The sequence below is a fragment of the Spea bombifrons genome, chromosome 1 (genome assembly GCF_027358695.1).
Source record: "Spea bombifrons isolate aSpeBom1 chromosome 1, aSpeBom1.2.pri, whole genome shotgun sequence".
Lineage (NCBI taxonomy): Eukaryota > Metazoa > Chordata > Amphibia > Anura > Pelobatidae > Spea > Spea bombifrons.
In genome coordinates this window covers 3158381-3175542 of record NC_071087.1, presented here as the reverse complement: position 1 = coordinate 3175542, position 17162 = coordinate 3158381, and the positions used below count along the sequence as shown (strand labels likewise).

General features: G+C 41.8%; 1 protein-coding gene across 1 annotated transcript; it reads right to left on the bottom strand.

Annotated features, from left to right (window-relative positions):
* Positions 1-2546: 2546 nt before the first annotated feature.
* Positions 2547-15015, bottom strand: LOC128468103 (vomeronasal type-2 receptor 26-like). The gene is made up of 4 exons (XM_053449835.1): positions 14872-15015; positions 14004-14012; positions 4438-4561; positions 2547-3463 (listed from the first exon to the last, which is right to left on the bottom strand). Exons 1-4 carry the CDS (start codon positions 15013-15015, stop codon positions 2547-2549), a joined length of 1194 nt encoding a protein of 397 aa, XP_053305810.1.
* Positions 15016-17162: the final 2147 nt, after the last annotated feature.

Sequence of the window (17162 nt, the reverse complement as noted above, 5' to 3'; positions counted from 1 at the left end):
CCCCCAAATTTTAATATTAATTTAGGAAAAAAAGAAAAGGCCTAAATATAAGACTACCCTATAAGAAAAAAGTTTTACTAGTAAATATGAATCCACATGTAAACTATTTTTTCATATTTAATAAAAACTATGAGAAAAATGCATTTTTGTTTTTATTTCCTTTTATTTGCCAACCTGCCCCCAGTTATGCACATCTGCCCCACGGCTTGCGACTCTGCCCCCAGATATGCCTTATACATCCTTATATGCCACTCTGCCCCACATAAATTCCTTATACCCCCCTATATGCCACTCCGCCTCTCAGATATGCCTTTTGACCCCTATTTGACACTCTGCCGCCAGATATGTCTTTTACCCCCTATTTGCCACTCTGCCTCCAGATATGCCTTATATACCCCTATATGCCACTCTGTCTCCCTGATATTCTTTTTAACCCCCTATATGCCACTCTTCCTCCAGAAGAGTTTTACTTTTACTTTTACTGTTCTTGCTGATGGGTCACCCAGCCACTGCCAGGACTCAAAATGGAGAGGCCAGGTTCTCTTTCTATCCACCCCAGCAAGCAGGTCATGTGATCAGCTGAACCAATCAGGTGACAGTGAGGCTTTGGCTGGGTTTTGAGAGAAGATGTGGGAGGCTGGATTATGAGAGGGAAGCAGGAAGAAGCGCCAGACTGACAGAGCTCAGGTCTAGGCCCAAAGTGAGGCCTGATTAGATTTGTGTGCTCTTCCTGTTGGAGAGTCTTTACTGAAGTGAAGCAGTTTGAAATCAGCGGTGAAGCCATCAGAAGCTTTTTGTTTTGCCCTGATGGATGAGACCGGTCTAAAGTGCTGAAGGAAAGGTCTCCAATGTAATGGCGCAAGTAAGCAAAAAAAATGGTAATGCCCCTCTTTAGTAGGTCCCTTTCTATAGGGTAGGCTATTTCACATCAGGAGGCTCAAATCGACATAAAACTGAAATAGTTGTTGAAAATTAAGCTCCCCTAGAGTGGATAAAAAAAGTCTACACACCCTTTCCATTCCAAATTTTTTGTGAAGATGTGGTAATTTTAAGACTAAGTAAAAAAAACTTTTTATATATATATATATATATGTATATTTGTGGACTTTTTGTTTTTTTAAAACTTTGTTGGAACTGGATGGTTTCCCTGATGGTGACATCAGAGGGGAATTGTTTTTACAATATATATATATATATACATTTTTAGCCATTTTTCTTGTATTATTTTACCAATCACATTGTGATTAGTGAGCTGAGCTCCACTGACTTGCATGGCAGCAATGTCATTCACTGATGCCGCTTGTGGTTGCTCCTCGCTCAAGGGTTTACGAGCGATGACACTATGCGTCGCTCGCGATGACACTATGCGTCGCTCGCGATGACACTATGCGTCGCTCGCGATGACACTATGCGTCGCTCGCGATGACACTATGCGTCGCTCGCGATGACACTATGCGTCGCTCGCGATGACACTATGCGTCGCTCGCGATGACACTATGCGTCGCTCACGATGACACTATGCGTGCTTTGTTTCTATTGGTCATTTTTTGTACTTTCTCACCCTTGCTCCTGTTTAAACCCTGCGTTCCACTTCCTTAGTGTCTGATCAAAGTTTATTACAGTTGTGTGCTCTGGGTAGTTGCATTTTCCAGTCCTTTGTGTATCCTTAGTGTCTACAGTCTACTCTGTACTGAACCTTGGCTTGTCTTCTGACTTTGATCCTGTACCGCAAGCCAGGACCTTGGATTTCCTTGACCTCGATTCTGTGCCGCCTGCCTTAACCTCAGACTTCCCTCTATTGTCTGTTTACAAAAATAAAATAAAATAAAAAAACATTAAGGAATTGTACATAAAGTATGGATAAATATTTTATTTTCCAACTGGTTTACAATAAAGCCAATAGTGGTTTATAGAGCAAGAACTGCAAAAACCTCAGTAAAGTAAAACATCCTTTCATTAAATCTAATGTACAGCTACTCAATAAATACATCTAAAGCCCCGCGTTATATGAATATAAAAAAAAGATACACCGTCAGAGCCTTCATATAATTCATTATTTAAATGTATGAATGTTTGATTTTATTCCAAAATTATTTTCCAACTTCTAATATTTAATAAATGTAAGGATCAGCCTATAAGGCACGTGGTAAGATTCAGAAAGGGGAATGGATAGAGTCAGAAAGGCGTGTGGTCAGGGGTGTGTTTTCCTTACCATAAAGGTAACCTGGATTGAATTTCAGAAATCAAGCAATTCTAAAAAGCACCCAAACAAACATTAGGTTCCTTGAATAAAACATTAACAATTCTTCATTGACGTGCGCTGTCATAAAAATGACTTTTTGAAAGTCCTTGTCCACTTTCTTTATTACAATGTGTGATGTCATACAAGAATAGGAAACACTTGCTGATGCACACTTATGCACTCTTTCAGGTCTCTCTAACTAATTGAACACATAAGTTTTAGAGTTTTCTGCATAATTCCATAAGTAGGCCTGTGATGGTAACCAGGAGCTTATAAAGGACCCTTTTGGGTGTATTAACCTTAATTATATGTACAGATTGTTATTTTTGCTACCAAACAATTGTGTTTTTGAGTTAATCTCTGGTCTGAATATAATTATATAACATTTTGCAAAAAATATACATCCTAAAAGTCCAGCACTTGAAGCCAGTATGGCAAAAATCTCTACGGCCACCATGTTCTTCCCTTTGGTGCTCAGATAGGCCGGGATCATCGCAATCCAAACGCTGCAGAACACCAGCATGCTGAAGGTGATGTACTTGGCCTCATTAAAACTGTCCGGTAAAGTCCTGGCTAAAAAAGCTATAATAAAACTAAGAGCTGCCAGAAGCCCCATATAACCCAGGACACAGTAGAAGGCAATAACCGAGCCTTCATTACACTGAACGATGATCTTTCCCTGATAAGAGTGCATGTCCAGCTCCTGGAATGGGGGGGAAATGGCCAACCAGGAAATATTAATGATAACTTGAATGGATGAGCAGAGCAGTACTATAGAATTGGAGACTTTCACACTGACCCAGTTTGCCCAGGAGCTGCCGGGTTTCACGGCTCTGAAAACAATATAGATCATGATTGTTTTGCTTAAAATAGAAGAAATGGCTAATGAGAAGAGGACACCAAAAGCTGTTTGGCGCAGCATGCAGGTTACATCCTCAGGACGACCGAGGAACAGAAACACACAGAGGAAGCTCAGCATGATGGAGACCAAGAGGAGGAAGCTGAGGTTCTTGTTATTGGCTTTCACAATTGGGGTATCTCTGAAGACAATGAAGATCAGTAATATTACAACAGTTACAAGACAAAACAGAATTGATGCAAAAGATAAAACAGCAGCAACTGCATCCAAATATGATAGAAACTCCACCGATTTTGGAATACACCGATCCCTTTTCTCATTAGACCATTTATCACTTGGGCAAACAATGCAGTTCTCACTGTCTGAAAAACACAAAGTAACATTATGTCTCAATATGTAAATTAAACATAAAATATACTTCTCAACAGCGTGATTGTGCTTCATGGTAAACCAGCAATGCTATATATTAATTGTAAGTATAATCATTCTTTGTTTAATTATCACATACATTCTTTGTTTAACCTCAAAAGATGTAACGATTTAAAAACATGCTTTGGATATCACTGGTTTTATTTCAAAATCAACTTTCTTCAAACGTTCTCTTGGACAATATGAAGACTTCTCCAGAGCTTATAATTGCAGCTCTTTTTTAAAAATGGGCATATATAGGTCCCTCCGACTGATGTGATGCTAAATTACTTCTCTGTCTTATATAGAATTTGACTACAGATAATAAAAAAAATATCCATCTTATATTCAGGAGCCATATGCCTATCCCACGCATATTTAAATTCCCTCACTGTTATAACCTCTACCACTTCTCTGAGGGGTCTCTTCCACTTATACACTACCCTCTCACATGGGAAGGAAATGTAAAAAGTACAGAGGAGCTCATGGACCAAAAAAAGAAGCAGACAAACCTCACTATGGCCAGATATCCTGAGCAAATTTACTAAGCAAACATTAAACTGTTGACAAATATAGGATTCTAATTCAAGGGGCTTATTTGGAGCTACTTGTTTTTTTCATGAAAAAAAAAAAAAGCTGTGGAGTTTGGGGCTCCTGTAATAATGTGTTTATCATTATACCTCTGACGTCCCGGGTATCACAGCTGGTTGTCGGCTGCCAGTATATGTTGCCCCTTGGGTTGGGGAGGTGATGCTGAACTCCAGTCAACCCATGCCTGCCTTGCCCATTATCTCCTCTTTTACAGTTACACCTCCTTGTGGCTCGCAATACCCCCGGCCCAACTCTGCCCTCCGACCAGGAGCAGGCCTTCACTCCTACACACCTACTATGGGTAGATTATTTGTATGTTTTATGTAATCTATTATACCAGATCTGTTGGATATCTCTCCCTCCGAGCACCGGACACAGTCGTAGCAGCAGATTTGTGTTCCAGGTTTCAGGACTTTTCGATATCCAAGCAAACAGTTCTCTGAACACTGAGACCTTGGAATCTACAAACAGGAAAATATAACAAGATAATGAGGGTTTAGATGACTTTGAAGTCCTGTAAACCTTTGCCTTTCATATTTGTCAAGCTCATGTGAGGGAATATTAAGGTCTAGATTTCCTCTCCCATCAGTGGCCGTGCGCTGCATATGAGTGATGGAGCAGATTTAACACCCCAGTTCCTTAATTCTCTACAGCGTAACTCAGTAGAATATTGAGAGGAAAGTTTTGTTGTATAGAACAATAGGCATTGTGACCACTAACCACCCTGCCGACTACTATGCTAGTGTGCTCAGCTAGATAGTGAGAAATGGGGAGAGGGGATAGATAGTGAGAGGGGGTACATATTGAGAAGTGGGGAAGGGGGTACATAGTGAAAAGGGGGAACATAATGCGAAGGGGCAGATAAGATGGGGAGAGGGGGTAGTGTGAATGCGTATGAGAATGAATGAATAAATGTGTGGATGAATTGTGTGAATGCGTATGACAATTAATGAATTCATGTGTGGATGAATTGCTTGAATGATTTGTGAGACTGCATTAATGAATGTGTTAATGATTTGTGTGAATGAGTGAGTAAATGCAAAGATGGTACATGAAGGGTGGGCTTTAACAAAAAATAAATAAATAAATAAAAATGGGCTGCTCAGGCTTAAATGCCCGGGCCTATTTTTTGTCCCAGTCCGGGCCTGCCCACATGCATTCGGCTTTGTGGAAGATGCAGGGCTCAAAGATGTTGACAGTTGTTTAGGATTTTTGTGTAGGTTATGTGTCATTTCTAACTACCCCCAAATTGTTTCCCTTTCACTAGCCCCAGTCTTTTTCCCCTTGCATTCATTGGCACCACATTTTCATTATGTATGGTTGACAGCCCATAAACTTTGTTTTTTTTATCTATGTGCCTTGGGAGGTTCTTGATTACGCAAAGCACTTGCATTACCGCACTTTTGCTTGGGATGTACTTGTTGCTGAAGGAAGCCCTTTCCGTTTTTCTGTATGGTGCCAGTAACATTGGTGTCAAAATAAAATAAAAAGGATCTGAGTAGGTCCTGATAGCTTAGTGTGCTCACGATTCGAAGAATGGGGAATTGATAATATGGAGTTTGCATTTCCAAAATGACTCGCTTACAATCAATCAGTGTGGTGCCAGGTCAAACGTTTGCATAAGGCTGTACAGCGATCTTTTCTGACAAAACTTAAAATGAATTATAAAACAAAGGCAAAAGTGTATGAAGTTCATTGCATCACCGGCATCAATAGTAGTTGTGATGTTAGGAGTCTGTTTAAAAGGGGGGATTTCAGGGGCCATTAGGTTTGGGGGAATCCAGCAATCCTCCACTACAAGCCCAGATTCAGTGTGCCTCCTTTTGTGGTATGGATTCTGATCAGTGTCCCCTTGTGTGTTACTTTGAATGTCGATGTCACGAGCAGTCCCGGCATCAGCAGCCCACTCCGTCACACTTACCAAAAAGGAAAGGGCTCAGGTGAGTAGTGGGGCACCACTCCCCTTGGCCACATCTTTGTGTGTCACCTCTGTCCTCTATTTTGTCTCTCCCCATGTTCCCGTGAGGAGCCTGATAGGGTAGGGGCAGTGACATCAAAAGAGGGGTGGAACCCTCCTTTGGTGCCACTGTTTTGGGGGGCGGCGCCACAGGCGTCTTGCATGAGGAGCTGCCCAAGGGCTCCATAAAAGCTACTCATTCATGCTCTAATCCTGGAGCTCTCCTGATGACCCAGTGTCCCTCATTACTCCTGCCTGCTGACCCCTTGATTGTTTAAACAGACTTTTGCATTACTGCCTTCTGCCTGCCTGCTGACCCCTGGAATGTTATTGCAAACTTCGCTTATTGCTTTCTGTCATCTGCAAATCTGAAGGGCCATCTGAATCATTTGCAAGAATAGCATAAACTTCCTCTGTGTTGAAGAAATACATGATTTGACAAAAATAAAAAAAATAACAATGTTTAATTTGTAGGGGTTCAGTAAATGAGAAAATTACAACGAAACACAAACACCGAAGAAATGTTAAGACAGAAATTTTGTCAAAAAAATAGCTCTGTCCTTAAGGGGTTAAAGTAGGAATCTTCCCACCCTTACCTGGTTGTCCTTGTTCCTCCAGATTATAGATTGGGAGTCAATGATTAGCTGCTGACCCTCTGGAGCCCACTCAGTGAAGTTACCTACAATGTTTTTAAATGCAGACTTCTTTGATACAAACACCCAATTTATAATTAAGTAATGGTATGCAAATTCTCCATGTTCATCGTATAATGTGCGGTCCAACTGAGATGCAATTTTTATCCTTTTTATATAGCGTTGCACCTATTAAAAAATGATAAATGATTTTCAAAAAAACTAAAAAAGATTCGGTCACAATGTAAGATAGTTTTCTTCTATGTTGTAAATCTAGAAAAGAAAAATACTTTCTGTTTTACAACAGAACCCACCCAAACACTCGACTAAAATAGACCTTTACTGGATCTCTGTTATTCACATACTAGAACTTCATATCATTAACTAGCACCAGCCCTTCATTAACCACATATACATGGGTAGCGCATGTCTCTGTGGCACTATGGGTTCATAAGTGCAACTTGCACATTAGTTTTCACTCATGGACTTTTGACAGATAAGTTTGTTGGGTCCAGGTCTAATTTGAGATACAGTAGAGGTCCCATATTTCATTTTAACCCCCTAAAACTATAAACTTCCAAAGGGAGCAGAAATTCGTAGGTTCAGGTTCGTACATCAAGAGTTAAAGGGCTGTGCCAGCAACTCTATTGGTTGATGCTAGTGGAGGCACCTGCCTGCAACAGAAAAAGATGTTCTTATGGCCCTTTAACTACTGATGGCGAGCCTACGGATTTCCGCTCCCGTTAACCCCTGAGATGCTGCATAGATAACGGGGAAATCTGTAGGTTCGCCGTCAGGAGTTAAAGGGACGTGTGAGTGAGTCTATTGGTTGCCTGTAGGGGCCTCCTCTGGCATCAACCAATTGCAGATGACCAATAGACAATAGTACAAGCGACTCTATTGGTTGTTTGTACAGATCTTTAACTCTTGGAGAGGCAGACCAGTGGTCTCCCCCAGGTCTCCCCCCAGTTGCGGCACCAGGATTTTAAAAGTCTGTACGTGCAACTCTATTGGTCGCCTGCAGGGGCCTCCTCTGGCATCAACTTGGTGGCATCAACTTGGTAGTCTTTAAAAGAAACTCCATTGGTCATTCGTACGGACCTTTAACTCTTGGAGCGGGGAGAACAGTTTTCGGCACCAAGATTTTAAAAGTGCACGACCTACTCTATTAGTCTGCCATCAAGCAATGGAGTACATGTACACCTTATTGGCTGATGGCAGAGGTGGCCCCTGCCGGCGACCAACAGAGTTGCGCCTTTAAAATCTTGGAGCCAAAGCTGCTGTGTAGTGTAGTTAACCCCTACAAAAAACAAACACAAAGAATGTGCATGAATATTCGCCCGAACCGAACACAGGAACGGGCTAAAATGATGGACATGGTTACCAACAATACTCAGGTAGGTTGTTGCATTTAAACCATGCTCAATTGGTACTAACGGGCCCAAAGTGTGCCAAGAAAATATCCCCCACACCATTACCCCACCACCAGCCTGAACAATTGGTACAAGGCAGGATGGATCCCTGTTTTCATGTTGTTTACGCCAAATTCTGAACCCTCCATCCGAATGTCGCAGACGGAATCGAGACTCATCAGACCAGGCAACATTCTTCCAGTCTTCCATTGTCAATTTTGGTGAACCTGTGTGAATTGTAGCTTCAGTTTCCTGTTCTTAGCTGACAGGAGCTGCTGCTGTAGCCCATCTGCTCCAAGGTTCGACGTGCTGTGCGTTCAGATATTCTGCATACCTCGGTTGGAGTGAGTGGTTATTCTCGGACTAGTCTGCAAGTTCTCCTGTGACCTCTAACATCAACAAGGCATTTTTGTCCACAGAACTGCCGCTCACTGGATATTTTCTCTTTTTGGACCATTCTCTGTAAATCCTAGAGATGGTTGTGCAAGAAAATCCCAGCAGATGAGCAGTTTCTGAAATACTCAGACCAGCCATCTGGCACCAACAACCATGCCACGTTCAAAGTCACTTAAATCCCCTTTAGTCCCCATTCTGATGCTCGGTTTGAACTTCAGCAAGTTGTCTTGACCACGTCTACATGCCTAAATGCATTGAGTTGCTTCCATATGATTGGCTGATTTAGCTATTTGTGTTAACAAGAAATTGAATAAGCGTACCTAATAAAGTGGCCAGTGAGTGTTTATATATGGACTGTCATATATGAAAAGAAAAGTATACCTTATGATTCACTAGCTTGTGGAACATTGTTTTCTGTATGACTTTATCATTCTCTCACATAGTTATGGATACATTTTAGTCCACTCTTCTTTACTACGTTGCTTCAATTCATTTGGTTCTACATGGCTCTCTTAAAGTCCTGCCACAGCATTTCAATCGGGTTGAGATCTGGCCATTGCACCTTTTATTCTTTTCTTTTTTTTTATCCATTCTGATGTAGGTTTGCTGGTATGCTTGGGATCTATCTGCTGTCGGAGAAATGGTCTCACATGTGACTTTCACCAAACGTGGCATTATGGCCAGACATCTCCATTTTGGTCTTATCTGTCCAAAGGACATTGTTTCAGATGGCTTGTGGTTTGTTCAGATGCAACTCTGCAAACCTAAGCCATGCTGTCATGTTCTTTTTAGAGAGAGGAAGCTTTGTCCTGGCAACCCTTCTAAACAAACCATACTTATTCAGTCTTTTTCTTATTGTAATGTCATGAACTTTAACATTTATCTTGCTAAATTAGGCCAGTAGAGTCTGAGATGTAACTCTTTTTTGCAATTTCTCTGAGAATTGCACAGTCTGACCTTGGGGTTAATCTCTGGGACGTCCACTCCTGAGAAGATTGGCTTGAATGTTTTCCACATTTCAATAATTTTCTCACTATTGAACGATGGACTTTAAAATATTTGGAAATTGATTTACAACCCTTCCTTGTTGGGCAGTAACAATTGCTTCTCTTAGATCATTGCTGATGTCTTTCCACATTGGTGGCATTGTGTTAACACACACCTGAATGCTCCAGACCAGCAAACTCCTAAAACTTGGGCTTTTTTATAGAGGTGGTAACACCTGCTGATCATCAATTAATCAAATGCACTTGATTAGCATCAACTGCCTGCTACCTAAAATCTTAATTTGTATGGAACCAGCAAGGGTGCACTTTGTCTTCTACATTTTGACTTTATTTTTGTGGAATAAATCATGACACCATGTAATATCATGTGTTGTTGTTCATTTACGGTCATATTTGTAGACCTGCTAAAGAACAGATGATTGTTATTAGACATGTGCAAATGGGCCAAGAACAATTCAGACTGAATTTTTCAGGTTCATTTTGGCCCATTCATTTCCGGGCGTACTCTTCCCTATTTGGAGTTGCTGGGTTATGTCCGTGGAGATGCGGATGAAAAAAGAAATTATCAGATTAAGAACTGAAGATTGAAATAGAATGGAGAAGATGATGAAGTGGAAGTGGTCGGCAGAGAAAGTAGGGAAACATTCAGAGAATGTGAGAAAGAGAGTGAATAAGTATGAGAACATTCTGATCTTTTTGCTTCATTTTCTTTGGATTCCAATGGCTCTTTTTTACACAACTGTATTTATAATTAGGTATAAAGGCTGCTAGGAAATCTATTCATAAAGTTGAATTCATAAAGTTGATTAGACGTTCCTCCTGTATGTCCGTCAGCATTTTGAATGTGAAGCCGTCTGTATTTCATACATACCTGGTGTTTATAGATGGTTTGCATTTTATTTCCTTTTGCTTTCTCGTTAACCAAGTGCATTTCATGGAAAGCTTTAACTAAAGCACTCACTGAAATAAACACCCGGGGAGAAGCACCAGCCGTCAGATGATTTTTAATAAATAATTTATGTTTCCCGCTGCAGTTATGCAGAGACATTTTATAGATCTGTTCATAAAACATATTCTTGTCAGAATTTTCTGAAAAACATCCAAAATGCCTTATCCATATATCTTCAAGAAGCTTGTCTGCTGGACGGTTTGAAGGATGGATATTATCAAAGAAACTTCCGGTATCCGGTAGCGCTAGAGGATGCGGTTCTATGGCCAAAATGCCATTCAGGGGTTCTACAAAGAAATCTGTAAAATAATCATTGGAAGCCCAGGCAGGAGGAAGGATTAATGTTATATCTTTATGTTTGAGACACAGAGTTAAAATGTCAATAATTCTGGTGCTGAAAGAGCCGCAGAGTATAATAATCCGAGCCGATGACATTAAAACAGTTTCTGACATCATTTTCATATTTTCAGATAGTTCTTGTGATAAAATAATTTTTACAGTGAAGGAAATACAAATTCCATAACTTGTCAGATACGCTCTCAGAGCCTGACTCTCTGTCTCTCCGGCATCATCATCAACCGTGAGAATTCCCACCCAGGTCCATCCGAAATGTTTTAGAATCTTCAATATAATTTTATGATAGACAAGATAATTTTGAACAGAGCGGAAGAAATGCGGATAAACACGTCTATCACTCAGCGCATAGTCTGTCGCTCCATAACTGATCTACAAAATGGAAGAGAAAAGTGTAAACATTCTGCTGTAAAGGTTTCTAATAACAGCTTGGAGTCAGACATGGTTGTGATCTCACCATGAAACTGAATGCTAATGTCAGACAATACATGGAAGACCATTCAGGTTACTCACCTGTGCGTATCCATACACCCCTAGTAACTGTGCTATGGGAATGGTAGTAGTAGAATGGTGATCACCAATAAATCCAGCCACGTTGTTAGAATTCGCACAAGAGTAATTAGGGACGGTCATGCCGCGGCCAGACAAAATCTGAAGAATGCTTTTCACAGCTTTAATTTTATCTTGACAGGAGTCATATATATGATAACCCAGGGTAATATTTGGTAAAATGTTTGGGTCGTTGTTCAATGTTTCAATGGCGAAAAGAAAGACCAGTAAATTGATGTAATCCATGGGGCTTGGGCTGTAAAAGTTGAAGAATTAGATTAAAGCAGAAGAACATAGTCAGAGGTCTGCCAGATAAAAACACTTATTAAGACTTTTTGTAGGAATACCATGTTACCATCAACTGGCAAAGGTTCTAGATTTAAACAAATGGCATAACAAGTCATGGGTCAGTGCCCATTCTTAGCCCTGTCTGAGATGGTTGCACATGTCTGAATACAGTGGACAGTTGTGGTCATGGATTCTGGTTCCACCCAGTACAGCATGTGGCCCCTCTTCACAGATTGACATTTTATGTTCATTCAGTAGAGAATTCATCTTATACAACTTTTTGAAAAAGAAAAATCATTTGAAATCTAAAAAAACACATAGTATAGTCCCTGTCTCTCTGTCTGTTTCCTCCTCAATATCTCAACCTCTTTTTCTTTTTTTAACATTTCAGTTAACTCTTGGAGCTTTTTATCAAGCCGTTCTCATGGCCTCAAAACGGGGTTTCAGCTCCTTAGTGTAAACCTAATTTATTTTATAAAAGCAAAATATAAGCAAGTATATTGTCTTCTCTATTTCCCTTGTTCCTTTACCCCCATAAATCTCCTAAATATTCGGAAAAGTGATTTAAGACTCACAATGACCCCTGTATTACAGATACTTATTTTTTTCAGTATCTTGATAATATTTTTTTTTAAATCTATGTGGGTAGAAGGAATGATCTTTCAGCAAAACAAAAAAAAAATATTAAACAGCTTAATTAAGGCAATAGCATAAAATGTATAATATTGAGAAAAAAACATCTTACATTGTATAAAATTAATTTGAATAAACAGCCGAATAAAGAGTGATAAATATACACAAATTCAGTTTAAACTTTAAGTATCAAAATTGTTCTGCAGATATTATTTCCTTCCGTTATGGTTTGTTGAGGGAACTTACTCGACACAGACAATGAGGGAGAAAGAACGATCCTGTCCATAAAAAATACTACCCATTCGATTATTCACAGTGAGAACTCCTCCAATTATAAGGTCCCCATCTTTAAAATACTCATAGTCTTCAAATGGTCTGAAGATGTGTAAATGACAGGCCGGTGCTGGGCTCTGGATCTCAGATCTGCAGGGCGTCACACACAGGAGCAACAAACAAACGAGACATTTCAATGGAAGAGCCTCAGAGATCAGCATCATGCAGCCCAGTAACCTGTCGAGTGCCAGAGAGTGTCTGCCGGGTTCGGTGGAATCGAGCACCGTGTGGGTCAGTGGCATCTGCTGCATCTGATATCATTGTAATGAACCTGAACATCTCGGCTCTTTTTATACAGTGCGGTCTCATTCATTGCAATGGAGTCTCAATATAGATGCAGGACTTTGTGTTTTGGGATCGCTATTCTATGTGGGTTTTAAATTATAAGAAAACCGCAGAGCGCCGGTAATTGTCTGCATGGACAGAAATATACAAACGCAGACTTTAATGTCTTTAGAGTATTAGTTAGTCTTAGAAGGACATTTTAGTCATGGCAGTTTTGTGCCCTTTAATTATATTTTTACAGTTTTCTTAGCTATAAATGTTATTCAGCACTTTTTAATTTATCATTGATTTTTGCTGCATATCATTTCTATTAAATATAATTCATGGAGGTCTTCTGAATGGATATGATTATATTCTATTTTAATTTGTATTTACAATAATATGATAATTTAGCACAGAAATGCACAATTTGTGTTAATGTATTATATTTATAATATTTATTTTATCCAGCTCTGACATCCACCATTAGCATAGTCAGGACATTTTTTTTTATAAAATGTCTGTCGCTTCCTATAACCCCCAGTGCATATTGCATCAGGATCCAAAACAGGAAGTAATAATAACCCACTTCCTGGACTCTCCCTGCATTATATCAGAAGGCCGCGCAAGAGCCTCTAGCACTAGAGTTTGTTTACTTTGTGATGCTGTTTCCACAAACATCTTTGGACAAAACATTAAACAGCCATCACTTACAGCACTTCGAGCAGCTCGTTCAATTAAGACTCAAATTTGCAATGTAAGCAATAATAGTGGAAAGGAGAAATATAGATATAAAGGTTCCATTCGGTCTGCGATATGACAAAACCAACATACCAGGTGGGCCTAGAAGAGGTCCACCCCGAGTTAAAAAAAATGAAAGAAAGGACAGAGAAAGGAAGAGAAGAGCCATAAAAAATGAGGGGGCACAAGGGAGGGCAGCCACGAGATGCTGCAACATAGCTGTGGGAGGATCAGGCGTTGATTAAATTACCACAGCCCCTCCCACAACTACAGGCTAATGCAATTAGCCTTAAGATTTGTGGTAGGGGGAGATGAATAGGATTAATGGAATGGAAAATTATAGATATAAAGGGTTCATACGGTCTGAGGTATGCCAAACCCGACGTACCAGGTAAGCCTAGAAGAGGGCAAAAATTAAGAGGGCAAAAAATGAAGACACAAAGGTAGTCAGACCATAACTTGTAATAATGAATAAACACGTACCAATATCACAACAGTACAAGTGACATGGAAGCATTGCAAATTTCAGATGTCGGTTGGGGAATATATAGGGAAAACAGGAGGATTTTCATCTGCCTAGTTTCTTGGTGATGATATGGACAGGCCAGCTCACCAGGCCGCATGAATCCATATAACACTAAAAACATAGCAGCTGTAATCACTATACCTGTACAGGGGCTGAAGGGATGAGCATGTAAACAGTTACTAAAGATCTGAAAATCCCACCATCATTAGGTAAAGGACTGGGAGACTTAGATGGCTTAATCTTTTGTAGAGCTATTAGTAAGGTTTTTACCGGATGGAAAGAGATCAGAAAGGGTTTGTTTGGAAAATATGACTTATGATGTTGGACTCCTGTTAGGTAGAGCTTAATCGTGCTAAATGAAAGGGGTAGGGCAGAATGACAATAGGCCGTGGAGGCCAGGAGAGTGCTAATAGAATAAAAATTGGACTGGGGAATTGTACGTACAAATCTACAAAATAAGGCCTAGGCTCTATTGTATGATTTTGCAGTGTTGCTGGACAATGCCCCTAGTATGATATGATGAGCTGTGTCAATATGCTTTTCTAGGGTAAAACTAGCTCCATGCAAGCCGGAGCAGCAGTTGATGTTGCTGCCGCTGTAGGGTGGATTCCACACTGTTAGCCTAGACCCTGTATTTGTGTATGTGTCAAATCTGTGGAAGCCTCTAGAAGCCGCTTGTCTGGTCACAGCACTGTGTGGGCTAACGACCTGACCAGCTGCATCTGCTCACCTGGGTGCAACCATCCTCCTTAAATACCTGCTTATCCCTCCATTCAGGGCCTTTGCATTGCAGTTTATCTGGCCCTGTTCTTCTGCTAGCATCATTATGTTTTCCATTAACCTTGGTTCCTGATTTGGCTCTTCCACTGCTCATGTTGACCCAGCTTGTTCTGACGCTCCTCCTGTATTCTGATTTGGCTTTCATACTGTCCTACTGTCCTTCTGGTTCTGTCTACTTCTGCTCTTCCTGAGTGTGTGTCCTTTCTGAGGACCTTCCAGCCATGTGTGTCTGGTTCCCTGTCTGAGGACCTTCCAGCCTTGTGTCTGGTTCCCTGTCTGAAGACCTTCCAGCCGTGTGTCCAGTTCGCTGTCTAAAGACCTTCCAGCCGTGTGTCTAGTTCCCTGCCTGAGGACCTTGCAGCCGTGTGTCCAGTTCCCTGCCTAAGGACCTTGCAGCCGTGTGTCCGGTTCCTTTTCTGAGGACCTTCGAGCCGTGTGTCCGGTTCCCTGTCTGAGGACCTTCCAGACGTGTGTCCGGTACCATTTGAGGACCTTCCAGCCACCTATCCTAGGTGCCTGTCCCCCTTCCATGTTCCTTCTGTGTTAACTTCTAGTCACAGCACCCTGTCAAGAGACTTACAGCCTGTGCATACCTGTCTTGTCGGCTACAGACCATATCTTATTACTATTCAGCCTGTGGTGTGTTTCATTTTACCTGTCTGTACCCTCCTTCTGGTAATAATGCATCGTGGGGTACAATGCCTACCCCAGCTCAGGTCAAACCTGCTACCGACTACTGACCCTTCAGCCTTGCTCCAGAAGTTTCCCCTACTGAGACCAGCATCCTGGGGGAGATATAGTCACTGACTTGACCCCGGTCTCAGCAATGCTCCCTTCTGGAAGATACATCATGGGGGAGAGGCTGCTCTAGGTGTCCGTATTGTCACAATAAGGTCTGTGTGAAGGAAGCTTCTCTGCTTCCTTCTTGTCGAAGGCATCCGCAAAATACCGGTAAGGCCTAGGTGCAGTCACGGCTTTAGAAGTAGTTGAAAAGGCAAGTCTCAACTACTTCTAAAGGCAAGTTTCCTCGCAAGAAGCACTCCATGACGTAATCTGCCTGGAGGTCTAGTGATGGCGGTGATTGAAATGTGTCACCGGAAACAGAGCCAGAGTGGGTCTGTGTCCCCCAGACTGGAGGAGCAGACCGCCCAAATATTGTACCTGGCTATCCAACCCTTCCGAGACCCAGAGGATGAGATAGACCGGGTCACAGCAGAAATATTTGAGTTGAAACACTAGCACAGGCAGTTAGAGTATGTACCCACAGACTGAAGGGACAATCTCTCCCATCCGAAATTGAAAGCATACTAGGCACAGTACTGGACAATGTGGGATCTACGAGCTACACTCCTGGGTGAGTACCCGTTCCCGGGGTAGGAAGACAAATTGAGAGGTATGCAGAGCTTGACCTCCAGAGCCGATAACAGGGTTTCTCCCAGCAGTTAGCAGGGGAAGGCCACAGCGACCCTCTGATGCTGTATAGCCCCATCGCACCAGGTATATGACGCCTTCCAATTTGACTCGTCCTCCCGAAGCCCCTGCAAGTACCGCAGGTATGCAAGAAGGTTCCTACCCATGAGAAACATGACCATTTTTTATTTACTTGCAGCATTACACAGAACACTTCTCCATTAGCAAATCAGACCAGTTCAGCTCAGATCGCCGTTCTTTGCTCATTTGCACCACTACAGAGATGATGCTCCCATTAGCACATCAGACTGGACTATGCCATCAGGTCCCCTATGGACGTACCGGGACATCCAAAAAACGCCTATTAAGGAACCCCTATGGACATACCGGTACGTCCAGCCCTTCGTGCAGCATCAGGGACACATCCCTGCCGCTGCACGGGAGATCAGGCTGTCGTTTCACAGCCTGGACTCCCCACTGACAGGAGAAGTCGACATCGCCGGCTTTCTGCTGTCCGATCTCCTGTAACAGCTCCCGGCATGAAAGCCGGAAAGCTGTTACATTTCAAACTGCCTGATCGCGCGATCGTGCATTCCCTTCCGGGTTGCATCACTGCTGACGTAACCCAGAAGTTAATCTGTGGACAGGATATCCCCTGCAGGAGAAATCCTGTCCTCCGATGAGGCACAGACGCTGTGATCTCTATGCACGTCTGTGAGTACCTGTATAGAGATCACAGTGTGATCGGTGCAGGGGGATCGCGGTGAGGGAAGTGAGAAACCATGTCTCTCACCCCCCCTCCCTTCCTGAAACAGAGAAGGAGGAAAAAAA

Coding starts and splice junctions, on each gene's coding strand:
- LOC128468103 (XM_053449835.1), bottom strand. CDS start 15,015: ATGAGCAGTGGAAGAGCCAAATCAGGAACCAAGGTTAATGGAAAACAT. Junction 3,464..4,437: donor AGAGATATCCAACAGATCTG/GTATAATAGATT, acceptor TGTGTTTTTCAG/ACAGTGAGAACTGCATTGTT.